This window comes from Aythya ferina, assembly GCF_964211825.1.
Source record: "Aythya ferina genome assembly, chromosome: Z".
Taxonomy (NCBI): domain Eukaryota; kingdom Metazoa; phylum Chordata; class Aves; order Anseriformes; family Anatidae; genus Aythya; species Aythya ferina.
This window is the reverse complement of record NC_140299.1, coordinates 39,596,649-39,612,559: the sequence shown is the minus strand read 5'-3', so window position 1 is coordinate 39,612,559 and position 15,911 is coordinate 39,596,649. Positions and strand designations below refer to the sequence as shown.

The 15,911-nt window shown below is 38.1% G+C and overlaps 1 protein-coding gene across 5 annotated transcripts in view; it reads right to left on the bottom strand.

Annotated features, from left to right (window-relative positions):
- CEMIP2 (cell migration inducing hyaluronidase 2) overlaps positions 1-15,911 on the bottom strand; it is a 52,774-nt gene that overhangs the window by 25,932 nt on the left and 10,931 nt on the right. For 4 of the 5 annotated variants that reach the window (XM_084503851.1, XM_084503852.1, XM_084503854.1 and 1 more), the window contains 5 exons: positions 13,007-13,343; positions 8,016-8,156; positions 6,653-7,214; positions 3,638-3,807; positions 2,166-2,354 (listed from right to left, as the gene is read on the bottom strand). In XM_084503851.1, the coding sequence (XP_084359977.1) occupies positions 2,166-2,354; positions 3,638-3,807; positions 6,653-7,214; positions 8,016-8,156; positions 13,007-13,331 (1,387 nt within the window). In that variant the 5' untranslated portion in view covers positions 13,332-13,343. Of the gene's footprint in view, positions 1-2,165; positions 2,355-3,637; positions 3,808-6,652; positions 7,215-8,015; positions 8,157-13,006; positions 13,344-15,709; positions 15,852-15,911 lie in introns of those variants that run through there. The other variant, XM_084503853.1, reaches the window with a different exon arrangement.

Here is a 15,911-nt window from a genome sequence, read left to right as displayed (position 1 = left end):
AAACTGCAAAAATGATCTGTAAACTTAAATATATATATTGTTTTTCCCTAATTTTTCACTCCTCTTCCTCAAAACTTACAGAAGGATATAAACTAAACTGGTAATGACCAGTATGTGAAGCAGACCTACACCAGTATTGCTTTTGTTCCTGCTGTTTAAAGGCAATAGAAGTCTGTAAATGGGATTGCACTCCTATAACTTGAAAACCTGTCTGTTGTTTGTTGTATTCCCTTATGTTTAACTATCATGTATATATCAAGTGAGGAGGGAGCATCTGGGCATCCTATAAAACAATACTTTTCTTTCTACTACAAAAGGGGCAATACAAAAAAAATTTAGACAATTAATTCTTCAGCATGTCAAATTTGCTGTTCCACTGAAATTAATTCTCTGCAGAGTAAAACGTATAGGATGTTTGTTAAAAACAGAACAACTTTCCTGTGACAATGGAAATTTCATATTTGGGGGGGGGGGAAGGGGAAGAAACAGAGATTGAACAGTTAATCTCCTTTAGCGTCTTTTAAAGATCTATATACAGATCTGATAGCATTTATTTGCAAAAAAAGAAAAAAATATATTGTATTTTATGACATACTGCAAATCCTGTAAATCTGGATTTTTTTGCTTGTTTTTAGAAGAAAAAGATATATATGTATTTCATATATATATATATAATAGATAATATATGTAATTTTATATATTAGTTTTATTTAATTGTAATATTTATAATATTACTTATGTTATATATATTATATATATATTATTATATATATATAATATATATATTTAATAGATGCTTTTTCTCTTTAGAAAGGAAAGAGTTTGCACATACTCTATTCAGTGGCAACAAAAAACTTTAAACTTCATACTGCAGCCTTCAAGTAGCTTGAACCTTAAAACACTGAGTTAAATAATGCATATGGAGTATGCAAAGAAACTTAAGAACAAAAACCAGGAAATGTCACGTACAATGGCACTCACTCAGTTCTGCAGCTCCATTCACCCTGGTATTCTCTGATGTATAATAAGGAAAAAGCTTAGATATCTAAGTTCACCTTATCTGGGACTTCACAATGCAGGAAAACATATCATAGCCAAACCAGTGAATGCTGTGGGATCCAAACAATACTGCAAAGCCAAAATACAGATTTGGCTTTCCCAGCCAAATAGGGAAACAGGAAAGTTTGAGGGCGTACAAAGAAAACTTCTGAGAAACAAGAAAGAGGAGATAAGAGTTGTTTGAAGAAGAGGAAGTCGCACAGTACAGAGCTGAATGGGACAAAACCAGATCTTGAAGAGCTCCAATCAGCTGCTACAAAAGGCAAGAGCTGAGCTGCAAACCAATCCTACAGCCCACCAGAAAACAAGAAGAGAAAAACTCAAGATTGAGGGACTGTCAGAGAAGGAGGGCGTTGGCACAGAGGGGGCACAGAGTGGTAGAAGACACAGATGTCTGCAGAGTAAAGGAGTCAATCCCACGGGAGGCTCTCATGAAGTCAAACAGAGTGAGTCAGATAATAAAATAGGAAGCAGTCAACAACATGCATGACCATTCTGAGTGCATCACACCCAAAGGAAAAACAGATTGCAACTAGTTAGGGATATCCTGTGTAAGCAGATGCTTGGAAGTGCCATTTGTTTCATAACCATTTTACTGGTGGGGGTGGAGGGGGAACTGATAAAAAAAAAAATTGCCACTTTCTTCTTCTTCCTTTTTCAATCTTTGAATAACAGAAAGAAAAATTAATAATAAAACTCCAGAAGATGGGAAGGGCAGTAAAAGCAACAGTAATTGTAACAACTACAGCAGCCATTCTGCCTCATAGGGAGAGAACTAGTGAGAAAAAACAGAAAGGAGTCAAGAAAGAAGAACAAGCATAAGCCAATCCTGGAAGAAAAGTATAGCATTCAATAAGCCTGGGAAGAAAGGTGGAAAAAAAAAAAAAATTAGTATGGGGTAAGCTTTAGAAGGCAGAGGCAGATATGGCATTTTACAGAGCAATTTTACAGTAAGGGCAAGTATACACTCCTGTATGTAGCAAACAAGCAACACTGAGAGATAACAGGGTGCTGTTTACTGCTCTCACTGAAAGGTCTCATCTAGGGTGTACTCCTATTAACAGCTATTTCAAACAAGATTCTTCATATGGTGACCATTTTCATACCTTTGACTTTGACCTGATGCTTGGTACACTCTGGGCAAGGAAGGAGGGTGAACTCCTCTGTCTGATACATTGAATAGTCTGTGCTTGCAACCACAATCTGGTCTCCGGGCTCCCAACTACTAACATCATCCAGAAGATTCAGTATCACTCCATCTATGGGTTCTACCTGGAAGCCGGAAATCGGTACCCCTAGTATTTAAAAAAAACAAATGTAAAAATAAAATAAAGATTATAAAGATTATATTCACCTTTATATGAAAATATCTCCAAAAAAACAGTAAGAAGTGCATGAGATTTCACAAACTTCTGTACCCTCTAAGCGTAGTTCTGTTCTGAAACACATTAGTGAGATGTGCTATTACAGCCTGCTTGTTTGACGGATCTCCAATAAAACAAAAGGTAGAGATGGAAATAACATTGACTGTAATTACCTATGAAATTAAAAGAAAAAAACACTAATACATCAAATATATCATATAGCAAAAATTTGTAGGTCCAGCTAGTTCTACTTGTCCCAAGTGATATTTTTCTGCTGTTTAAAACTTAATACGTACAACCAAAGACTTGGAAAGGGAAATCTTTTCTTTCTAAGCACAGCTAATAAAACAGTTTGGCAGGCTAAATTACACAAGCATTTAATTGCCTTTAAATTCAGCCACTCTCACTGTATTTAATATCCTCCTATTTTATTTAATTTTCTATTTTATGAGTAGGAAGAATGGAATCAGTGTCTGGTTTAGTCATTGACTCCAAGTCTACAATACCAGCAAGTCAACGGTACATTTTTGTGGAGACTTTTTTTTTTTTAATTTGAGTTAAGAGAGTTTCATAGGGCCTTAATGAACAGTGAAGGGGTAACATCAAATAGCTCAATTACTTTACAAATCAGTACCTGCTTACCTAAAAAATTCTTCTGAGGCAAATATAATATTGATAGTAACTCTACAAGCAGAAAAAGACTGCCCATAAAACCATAAAAGCAGAACTCATGATACAGAGCTCTCAAATACAAAAAAAAAGAAAAGTTGCCTTTGATGGGAGAACCAAAGTTCAGCATCAAATAACAACTTAAGACTATAACAGGAATAAAATATTTCTTTTGGCTCCTACTCAGTTTCTTTTTAGCCTCATAACCAATGTCTCAGGAAGCTTAGATTAAAAATATACATAACTGAAAGAAGAAAAGATAATTGAACAACAACAAAGAATCTGTTTCAACATATTGATAAGAACACTTATGTTGTTCACGTACTCTATATATTTAGACCAAAATCGTGATTGGGAAAATAAGTTGGACTGAAAAAGAACTGCATCCTTGTACTTCATCCAATAGTCTGGCCACATGGATAGCAAAAATGAAAACTAACAGCAGCATTCAGAGATTTAAACTGCAACAAACAGTTGAAACAGAAAAAGTATATACAGTATCTACTTTTTCCCTACCCACAGGGTTTCGCAAAATGCTTTCCTACCATCATTCCATTCACTGTAAGCTCTCACAACAAACTTCTGACCATCCACCGTGAAAAATTCTTTCTGAGCAAGAGCTTTCCCACCGGTGCTGTGATTTTCATAGTCTCTCACTGATTCATTACAGGAAGAATTCCCACCGCCTATCACACCAACAAAAGCCCAGGCTTGCCTGCAAAAAATAAAATTATGTGTTTAAATATAATTGCCATTACATTCTTCACAAACAGGCACAGGATAAGACAAGGAGCGTAGAGGTTACCCTTTTGCCTGACCTCTGAATTTCATTTTAGAATGTAATTTCAAAATACAGAAGAAAATAGGCATATATCACTGGAAAGGTGCATAGTTCAAAATGACTGGATGTTCTATAAATGAATCAGCAAATATGACTGCTCTTAATTGAGAAGACATTCTGATACATTTTTGGTACAACATCTAACAACGTATGCTTTTTTTTTATTATTAATTTAAAAAAATTAAGAAATTTTAAGAAAACTGCTAGCAACGAGTGCCAGAAATGATGCAGTATTCTGCTCATAAGCATGCTTACGGGAGCACAGGAAGATGACGAGCCAGTGCTGACGCTTGTGGCACGGCATGCTCCCAGTATGGGGATGCGGTCAGCACGCAGTGTCTGTGCAGAGAAGGCGAAGAGCCCCAGGAGACGGAGCTTGCATCAGGATGGACACTGCCAGCAGCGGCTGCTGATGATCAGTGCTCCTGACAGGCAATACTTCTTGAGTCTTTCAAGACACTCAGACACAAAAAATAGAAGTACTGGATACCATTGCACAACCTTCACACGAGGAATCACTGGTGCTTCCGAAGGCCAAGTACAAGAGCTTTGGCCTCTTCCCTCTGACTAGTCCTTCCCTCAGCTGGACACTTATCTTGGCTGAGTGCCTGTGGGGAGCAGGAAACTGTCCTGGATGTATTTCCACTTTCTATAGCTCTGCTCAATGAATCCAAGTTTTTGGAAATGAAAAACAAACCACACACTACAGAAAGCTGCCACCAAGTTAAAAAAAAAAAAAAAAAAAAAAAAAAAGAATATTTGTTGTCCTTTACCGCTCTGTAATGCTGTAATTATGTGATGAGAAAGTAATCATCTAGTAAAAGGCTGAACAAAATTGCATCATTAAGGTTGAATCATTCACCCCAAATGAAAACAGTAACAGCTAACTGGACTGCAGTCCAGTGATAGTGATTGATTCAAAGACACATATCAAAACCACCTTCAATCCAGTTGCTTTTGTTTCAGTCTCTTCTTAATGATTGTGTTTAAAAGGCCAAACAAAACTGTTCAGCATTAATCTGCTCACAGCATAGTATATACCTGGTCAGCTTTTCAGGAGCACCAACAAACAAGCTGCATGTTTCACACAACAACATTTAAGCTAAATACCAGGTATTTTAAAGGTATTTTAAAGCATATTAATCTGCATGGGGAGACAGAAGCAGACAAGGATGCAATGGACTGTCCACCTCCATACTGAAATCCCTTCCACCAGTTTTAACAAACCAACCCTGCTTTTAACCTCAGTGAGCACTCAGAATTGAACTTCTCACTCGTCTTCTACAGCAGATGGGATAAGACAAGTTTATGTGCTTTCAGAGTCTCTTATCGACCAGTGAAAATAGACAAGAACCAGTTCAGCATGGAAGGAAGAAAAGGTGCTTCCTATACCCAGCTGCGGTTTAAAGAATATCCTCACTTTGGGCCTACTGGCATGGAGGCCACCAGTAGCAATGAACACAAGAAACCATCAGCTCCTCGTCAGATGGAGGCTGGCTGCCCAGGGCCCTCACCAACCACCACGTGGCCTTCACCTCGCAAGAAGACAGTAGTTACTACAGGACATACAGGTCTCAGCACCTCTGATGAAACTGCTTCAGGGACAGACTCACATGAACTCTCCAGAGGACCCCGTAACTAGACGCTTACGCAGGGGCTGCCACAAACATGACCCTGGAGGGAAGCAAGGTCAGAACATGCCATCCTGACTCACGCCCCAGCCCAGCTCTGCCAAAGCAAAGGGTGGGGAGCAACTGGAGCCCAGATGTCAGGGAATAGCAAGGGTAAGAACAGAACAGAAAAGAAAAAAAAAGCAACTGATTTCCAGGAAAACACACAAAAAAATAAAACCAGGTTATATGAAGCCATTTTAACAGTATGTGAAGACTGTCAGTTTTTTTGTTGTTGTTGTTGCTGTTTTTTGTTTTTTGTTTTTTGTTTTTTGTTTTTTTTTTAATGTGAAGACTGTCAGGTTTTTAACAGTCAGTAAAAAAGCATTTGGTGTCCCTTCAACACTTACTGCTAACCCTGCACAATGCAAAGATAGGGTCAGAACATGCAGGAGGTCATTTGCAACAACTAAATGAACAGTGCAGAAGTTTAACCTCTCTGCTGTACAGTAGCATTTACTATATCTCTTCTACTGACCCACTGTTTTATCTGCAAGCAACTGAAAAAAACATTCAAAAGATACAAACACAACTGACAAGTATGCTTCAGCCATAAAATATTTTTACAAATCAATTCCCCTGCAGCATCAGCAAAAGGATAATGTGCTTTCATTTCACCAATCTGTAGGGATGAGTAAAATGTTGTTTGAAATAGAAGATTAGCACCCCTTCTCTGTATCCAGTTTATCGTTTGGCATTCCTTCCTCCCCCAAACAGAAAACAATTTCTATGTTGTTACAACTGTGTAATTGAATGGGTAAAAAAAAAAAAAAAAAAACAACAACTTTGCTGTACCCACTTTTAGTTTCTGTAGAGAACAGTGAAAGTGCAATTATGAATAAGTAATTAAATTAATCACAGATACCTGTAACTAGATGTCTCTACCCTATTAAAACATCACATACTGTAGTAGTAGTGCTATTCTTCTTCTACGAAGAATTGTCGGTATTGTACAAGCAGATATTGTGCAAGTTTAACAAAACTACCTAAAGAAGGCAAAATCTGTATCTCATATTTACTCAACACAAAAGAGAGAATGAATTATTTACCTGTAACTCAATCCTCTGACAAACTTACTTCCCAGAAGATTTTGAATAGTTATTCTAGTTTCCTCCAGTAGGTTTTTAGCAGCTGAATCTCCTACAGCAATAGCAATAATGCGACCAGGACTTCTATTTTTCAGTAAGTTCTGGAGCTTCAAGCTTTCTTCTGAAAAATCATGAGTATCAAATTTCAACACTTCCAAAACACTCGCTGTATCCTGATCGATCACTCTCACATTTAGTCCTCGGGAAAAATTCTTTTTAAATGAATAATGACCACAGGCCAGCCCTGAGAAATTCACAGACTTTGACAAAAGAGTCCATGATAACTTCTGGTGCCCATGCAATTCCAACGTTCCTTCAGGACCCACACCAATAAATTTTTTGCCAAATTCTGGCACATCAGCATCTTCGTTTGACTTCCCATACAAAATAATAGTTGCTTTGGATTTATAGCGGCATTTCTCTGCTCCAACATGAAGCATTCCACCATCCTTTATCAGGATAAAACGAGTTCTCAAAGTAATATTTTTAGAACCTTCCTTATCATCACCAAAAACAAGTAACCCTAAAGAAAAAAAAAAAAATGTGAGTCAAAGCAATATTAAGATAGACTCAAAGAATCAAGATCACAGGAAGAGCAACAAAAGGATAAGACAGATTTGTTTTCCACACCCAGAACATACTATGTTCACCATCAGAAGACAATCAGATCCCATGCCTAGAAAGCTAATGGAAAAGGGTTTTTTTTTGTTTGTTTGTTTGTTTTTGTTTTTTTTTTACTGTTTTACAGAAAACCATGTCACTGCTCCAATGACAGACTTCATAGTGTTCATTTATCTTTTTAACATTTGGTATTTCTGGCCTGAAAAGTAAAAGCAAAGGAACAGGTCAATACCAAAATTCCAATGTAATTTTCCACTAATCACAAAAGTAAAAGCCATGCAGGCTAACAGATTTGGGATTGTTCAACCTGGGGAAGAAAAGACTCTGGGGAGACCTTCCAATACCTAAAGGGAGCCTACAAGAAAAATGGAGAGCATCCTTCTATGTCAGTGGGTGTAGTGAGAGGACAAGGGGGAATGGCTTTAAACTGAAAGGGGAGATTTAGGTTAGATAGAAGCAAGAAACTCTTTATTCTCAGGGTGGTGAGGCACTGGCACACGTCGCCCAGAGAAGCTGTGGTTGCCCCATCCATGGAGGTGTTCAAGGCCAGGTTGGATGGGGCTTTGGGCAACAAAGTATAGCAGAAGGTGTCCCTGCCTGTTAAAGGAGGGTTGGAATTAGATGATCTTTAAAGTCCCTTCCAACTCAAACCATTCTATGATTCTATGAATTGAAGCATGTTTTTCATCTTTTGATTTCATACCTCCATCCTGTATGACTATAGAGTGTACTGTAGCGTCTGAGTTCAGACGAAACAAATCCCCCTTTTTGATAATAACTCGCTTTTCAGGATCTTTTCCAGGGTTCCAGTTTGTAAGACGAGGATTCTGATCAGGACAATTTTCTGCAATATGAAGTGAAATATATTATTCATTTATTTTTAAATAAGCATCACCAACAGGACTACAGCAATCAGGGCTGCATGAAGATGAATACTAAAGAAGGCAGAGTCAATCACCTACAAAGGATTCCCACCTCCTTCTGTGCTCACAGTACTGCAGCTACTAGTTCTAATGTTTAAATTCACACAGCCAAAAAGATACCTGAATCAGGGCTAAGTTTCCAAGGATGAAAACTCATCGTGTACCAAAATTAAATCACTGAAGACCACAAATAGACTGAACTGTCAACATATACTGTACTTTCAAGCCCCCCCTATAGGCATCTAGTTTTTGTTATTATTTGTCTGAGGGTTGGTTTGGCTTTTTTTTGAGATTTTCTACATCATCTACAGTAGATGAGGAGAGGTCAGTGGCAAGGACTCCACAGCAGTTGCCCTGAGCCCAGGATATCCTAGGCCAGCTACATAAAATACTAACATGGTGGTAAGGTATCTAAATATCTCACCTCCCTCAAGGTCATAGAAACCTGTGTGAGAAAGGCCAATCCATCCCCTCTTGCTTTTGAGCATCCCAATCACTTCTTCCAGTATAGGTTTGCAGATATGGGAAAAAGGTGGACAGGACGACCATAATATATTTAGGATTACGCTTCACTGGTTAGAGCAGTGTCCTGGAAGCAAAGCATTTGGATCCAAACTCATGGTTTGTGCTTCTAAGATACCTTAAACACTAGTCTCTGAACCACACTATGGAAGTGATACATGCGATCCTCCTCAAAACTCAGTTGAAGATTTGGTACTACCGAGGCAGTAACACCATATTATAAGGCCAGAGAAGGAGAAGCAGCAGACAGAAGTGAAAGGGTTGTGTGATTTCAGATGACCTTACAGCAATGTGGTACTTACAACACACCCATTTTTAGAATATTAAGCAGCTGATTAATGCAGGAGCATAGAGGAACTATGAAAACAGAAACTGAAAGTATGTCTTGAATTTTTGATTTTCTTATAAAAAACACAGACTACAAACATTTTTATTGAGGAAAAAAAAAAAACACAACCTAAAAGATGTCAGAATAAACACATTAGAAGCCCAACTGAGAGTAACAGCCTTTTCATATCTTATCTTCTGGAAAAAAAATGCCCTATGCTCTGACATTCTGTGGGCAAAAAGCTACCTGCAATTTTTCCATAAGACAAAGAAAGAGAAGTCTACCCACAGATTTAACACAAGCCATCCTTAGTTCTGCTGACAAAATTGTTTTCCTTCACTGTTATTCTCCACATTTCAAATCCTTTCCAACTCAGGAAACCCACAGAAACCAAGATTTGCCTGCCAGTGGGAAAAAATTAGCAGAACTGCACAAAGCCAAAAGGCATCTAAGTAGCAATATAAAAATAAAAACAAAAGAAAAATTTTGGGGGAAGAAAATAGCATTTTAAAAAATTAAATTAAACATGAGGGAAAGCCAAAAAGCAAACACTGCTATCTGCAAGACTGCTGAGCAGTCACTGACAAAATGCAGTTCTATTGCCTGACTCATGCACAGTCACCGAGCCCCTTTCCCCAGACACTACACACAGAGTCTCTGTGAAGAAACACACATTTCCTGGCTAGTAGCAAAGGGCAGTGTGAGGAAACCATGAGTCAGCAACCCAGTAATTTCTACATAGTGTGATTCATGGAGGAAAAAGATCTAATAACTGTACAAGTTTTTCTGTTGAGTTTTAAAGAATAGGTACAGCACAACAAGTACAAAACCACACCAAACCAAACACAACAACCCCACTGAATCTACTGTACATTATGTTTGAGCAAGGAAGCCATTGGACTCAGAAATACGCACTCCTGTAACATGATCATGCTTCTGAAGCACGGTGGATCAACTTTTGGCAGGCAAATCAGATGTGCTCAGCAGAAGTATTTTGAAATTCTTCCTTAGTAATTGCAGCAGGGTGCAGGGAAACATCAAATATTTAGTACTTCACCATATGTTACCTTCAAAATTACTGATTGGATTTTACAGACCACAGTCATTGCCTCAACAGTTAAGGTTAAATAGAAACAGAAGCATAAACCAGAAAATGTTAGGTAGTTATAGCCCTGCCAAATTTAACCACTCATGCTGAAAATTTTTCAAGTCAGGCCTCTGCTTCAGTGCATATTTGTAAAAATGGGTCAGCTGTCCATAAGGTTTAGTTGCTTCTAGTAAGGTGATGGTGGTGGGGAAGTGATATTTTTGCATGTGGTGTGGAAAAAAAAAAAAAAAAAAGAAAAAGAAAACACACACACACCACCCTGCCAAAAAAATAAAATTCTAGAACCTTCCATGTGTTGGAGAAAGGATATGAAATTTGGCAGGAGAAAAGGCAGGAAACAGTTCTCAAAATGTAGTTAAATAGTTGCTTTCTACCTGCTTAGCCACCAAGTCTGGAGTTTTTAAGGCCTCTGGTAAAAAATTATCAGTGTTATATTATGCTCAGTAGAAGTTTATCACAGTTTGGCAGCTAAATTTTCTGAGGATCCTGTTTACCCTGGGCAAGCTCCAGCAGAGAACTGCAAAGGCCAAAGAGAACTTTTCCCTGACAACCCCCCCTGCTTGTCTTCCTGACCCTGTAGCAAAAGCCCCTGGAAATGAGGAAGGAAATTGCATTTCCAGCACAGTACGTGATCTCCAGTGCTAAGGACTCTTTAGAAAAAAGGATGATGACAGGAAGATAAAAGCAAGGAGGAAAAAGGAAACCAGCTGATGGGCAGGAACATAAATGCAGACAAGCATCATTTTCCCTGTGGGGAAGGTATGCCAGAGGTTTAGGATTTACACACAATTACTACTAAGTCTCACATTCCCTTCACTGCCTTTTAAACAGCCATTAAAAGCACTGATGATATAGATTTCCAATTAGCCCCCTGCAAGAGCACACCTAGCTGGAATTGCAGTGGCTGGCTTAAGTACCGCATGTGCGAGGATGGAGCTGAGGGTATTAACATTTCAACCTGTCAAGAATCCTTGGGGAGCTGCTGCAGCAACGCTGCCACAAAATTAAAATTTCAGTCAGCCAGATTTTCTTTTGTGCCCTCATGGAGTTTCTCTTGTGTGAGGGCTTCCAATAGATTTTACATGTGCGTGACTTTTCTTGTAAAAGCTAATGGAGGGAAACTTCTGAAAGACACAGTTCAACAGTCAATATTGAAAGCTGGCTGGACTTCCATAGAGGAGCAATGGGACATTGAAGGAAAGCGATTACATCCTTTGATTGTTCCTTAACTTCCATGTAAGTCACTACAGCAGACAAAGATAAAAAGGTCTACTGCAGCATCCTCAGTGTCTTTGGTGATCCATAAACTAACTACATGTTGACCACATATGCAGTATAATAAAATCTACAAAACTTAGTGCCTCTAGAATGAACTACTACAGAGGAAAAAATAATATTACTTATTAAAATCTTAATACTCCAAGAACATTTCCATTTTAAAAGTGGCAAACCCATCTCCTTCACATTACTAACTTTTAAAGCATGAGAAGACTATTATTTTACATAGTCCATGCAGTACAGCCTTATCTCTACTAAAACAACCATTAAAAAGCTTTTAGTTAAATGTTTTAGAGTCTTGGTATCAAAGTGGAAAGGCTTTCCTTGTTTGTTTTGGGGTGTGTTTTTACTACTATCGTTGTTGTTGCTGCTGTTTTTCCCCTCAAGTACTTCTTAGAATCAACATGCTAGATCACCCTTCAGCTTTGTCTTCACCTTGAAGAACTAGAGTCCTTGCTGCATGTCTCTATGCCCATATTACCAATGATTTAGTTTACAATATAGTAGTCATTTTCTATTTACTACTTCTTTAGTGTTTGTTCTCTGTTGTTTTCCTTCATAATTATTAGGAAAACTCAGCAACTTCACCCAAGAGATCTCTGCAACCCACCATGAACTGTGCCCCAGTTAAGATGAATGCATCCATTTTATACTGTCACCTAAAATCTTCAATGGATTATTCAATTTGTTCAGCACGTGCTGCATTGTCTCTAGAAACAGAAACTTCTGAATTACTGCTTCAAAAGCCACCATGGAGTCTAAGCTTGTAGTGTTACAATAGGTACCAGCTTCAATTCCAAAAATCATTCTGAAAGCTTGCAGAAACCCGATTTCTTCCTTAGGTAAAAAAAACAGAGCCCATGCTCCAAAAGATACTACAAACCTTTACTAACTGGGTCTCATAGTAAGTGTTTGGCCAGAGGGCTCTCTAATGACTAGCAGTTAATCGCTCCACCTCTTTGTGCTTTATAAACAGTCACATTTCAGAGGTTTTCCAAATTCCATTAAAGTTGCCCAGTTTTCTAAGACAAATTGAAATAATCATGGCTAAGTGGTCAAAGGACTCCCTGCTCCATTTGTTTACAAATAAAACAAATAAATTGCTGGTATAAATTCCTAGACTTTCAAATGTTTTACCTGAATGCTCCTTTCTACCTTCCCTAGTCACTGCTTACACAGACAGTATTTCATTTTGCCTGTACGTTGTGAACAGGCAACTTCTATGTACACATGATAATTACACATGTAATACAGATACAATATTCTCACTTCTTACCCCCTCACCAGTCATCTTTATTTACTGCTATACCTTTTTTCTTCATGTAAATAAATAGTTCACAGTAAAAACATAGAAAGTGACACTGATAACAGCAAAAGGAACCAAACCTCCGAACACAGCTTCCTTCCACATTAAAATTACAGTAAGCATCCTATTTTTGCACTGAACTTTTAACACTACTTCTGATGCAGAATTATTGCAGTATGTTCACAGGGACCTTAACGTCTAGTACGATTTTTTTCATGTAAGAACTTACCATCTGGAGCATATTTTGAAGCTATTCCCAAAAAAATTCCCAGTGCAAGAAAAAGTGACAAGCTAGAAATGGCAAAGCAAATGAGAGTATTTTTATGTTTGTTGGCTTCTGCCTGGGGGTGGTTCTGTCCAGATGGTAGGGATGCAAACGTCGCCCGGGCTTCTTGTCTTGCAGAGGTAAATTCGGCTGAAGCGTGGCTCTGTGAAGGTGGTGGGGGTCGAAGAGGGGCAATTCTCCCCGGGACATACCCAGCAGACCTGTGACTGCTCCCATTCTGAGGCCGAAGGAAAGCAGGGGAACTCCCCCTGGCATCAGTGTCTTGCATGTTACAAAGTCACTGCAAAAGGCACACACAGAGAAAACAAAATAAAAGGTAAGAGACAGGCTTTCAGAATACAGAGTACAGTACATTAAACAAACAAACAAAAAAAGCAATTCTAAGACACATGCCTCCCCCTTAATGTAACTATTTCTATAGTATCATTCACACCGTTGATACTAGTCACTTGCCATGTTGTAACAGTTTGCAACAATAGCAAATGCCTCCAACACAAACTGGAAAGAATCTGGTATGGGAACACTACAGCACAAACCACTTCTGTTAGGTATTTTCACAGAGGGTTTTCACAGTTGACTTGCATTGTGTGATTAAGAAACATGCTGAACAATGAGAAAGCTAGCAACCCCTTCTTCCCCACAGATATGCGAAAAATGCCTAAATGTAGTTCTTCTGCATGCAGAAACCCGACAAGCTCCTCATTGTTTTCCTTTGTGGAAAAGAAGCTGAAGAAGACATGCCTTTATTCTGCACTGGAAGCAGCAAGAAGCATTTAAATTGAATACATAAAAACAATTTTATTTATATTCATGCTGATGTGACTTAGTCAACACTTTTTTTTTTTATCCAAGGAATGTGAATCCTGCAAACTTAACCCGCTTGCAGCAGGATACAATTGCTAGCGAAGGTACATCAGGAACAATCCTGTAAGGAAAGTCTTGTTCCACAAACCTCAGGGTTTGTCTCATTGCTGAGATGTTTGGGTTTGGACACAAATCCTGGAAACAACACGGCTGCTCCAGATTTCTGTACCTACCACCAAGAACTGAGCACTACTTTTATTTCAGTTACTCATGTTATTTCTATCTTTTTCCTGAAGCAGTCAGAGAGAAAAGCCACTAAAAATATTTCTCCCTGACCCACTCTAGCCAATGGTTCTAAACCACTGCACTTTTCTGTGCCTTAAGAGATCCCAAACTTCATTCAACTGGTTTCTTAAGCTTTCTGGTTAACCGTGCTGTATGGTAAGGAGTATTCACAAAGCTGGCACTTTTATTATTTTTTTATTATTAACGTTTCTAAGGGATAATGGATTTTTTGAGAAGGCTGCTCAAGTTTCAGTTAACTGAAACCTAACCTTCTAAACCAAATGCTGAAGGGGATTTAAGCATAAGCCACATGCATTAAATCACAAAATGAATTATGAAAATAAAAACGAAAATAATAATGAAAACAAAAACTACCAAATGCATAAAGATCCTCTTTCTCTTCCATTAACAAAAGGAAGTCTAAGCTATGCTCTGAAGTGCCAGACACACTGGTGAAGAAGAAATACGACAACTGTAATCTTGTTCTGAGACATAGCAAAGGAGTCTTTTGTCTGACATGCCGAAAAATCTGATACTTCACTGTTTCAAGGCAAGAGAGTTGGTACTATTGAGCAGACTGGATTACCCTTTCATGGGAGACAATGCACCTCCAGATGTATGCAAAACAACAATAAAGGCACTGAAACATTAACTGGAGTAGCCATTCCAGAGAGCAAAAATTACGCCAAATCCTCCAGCAGTGTTTCTTGCACCTGTTTGCTGCAGTAAATTGATTTTCACCATTCTCTTCTTTGAGAAACTGTTTCCCATACCTAATCCTCTGCTCTCAAAATTCATTGCCCACTGCTTTATGACCATTGTGGAACAGCCTTCCCTCACCACATGCTTTTAAACTCAACTAGACATCTTTCAACAGTAAAATCTCAATCATTTCTGTGTTTTACAAGTAGTGTTAAAAGCTTAGTACAGAACAAGATTTTCAACTAGTTCAAAGGCAGTATTTACGTCTAACCAAAACAAATGCCGAACCATCTTTTTGTTAAAAATAAAGAAGATTCTGATCCAGAGATGAGATTTTTTCATGGTTTGGATCCTAAACTCCATAAGCTTGGCCAAAGTTTTCAGAAATGGTGTTTATGTACCTCACTGACAAACTGACTATACAGTGTTCATTATAATGTCAAACATATAGAGTTAACAGCTCTTTTAATTGCTCAGTTATGCTGACTAAATCCAGAACACTTATGCAAAGCTTTACTTTTACAACATAATTTTACCACAATTCTGTCTACTACAGCCTATTTAGACTGCTACCACTCTAAAGAAAAAAAACAGTCACTCATTGCAACACGCTGAAAACATTTGTGTTATATTTCAAACATATTTTGTCTTACATGTTACAAAGCATTCAGCCCTATTTGCAACCCCCATTTTCCAAACTGTAAAAATTTTCTAACTACTCCATTCAAGTGGTAACACTGGTCACCCCCAAAGGATGGGTGGAAAATAGACAGCAAAGGCACTTTTTTCCCCATTACAAAATAAAAATAATGAAAACAGCCATAATGAGATATTTAGCACAATCAAAAGTTTTACCATATAATGTTCCATTACAAGAGGAGTAACCATTTCAACACTTCCTTCCCTCTTCTTGTGTCGTTTGAAGTTCTCTAGCTGAATTTTATCCTGCAGAGCAGCTACTGACTTTTCTTTTAAATTAAGACACACTGATAATCTGATTCAAATTGTTGGCTTATTTCCACTGTGGAAGTTTTCAGATAGCATCACACAAATGCAA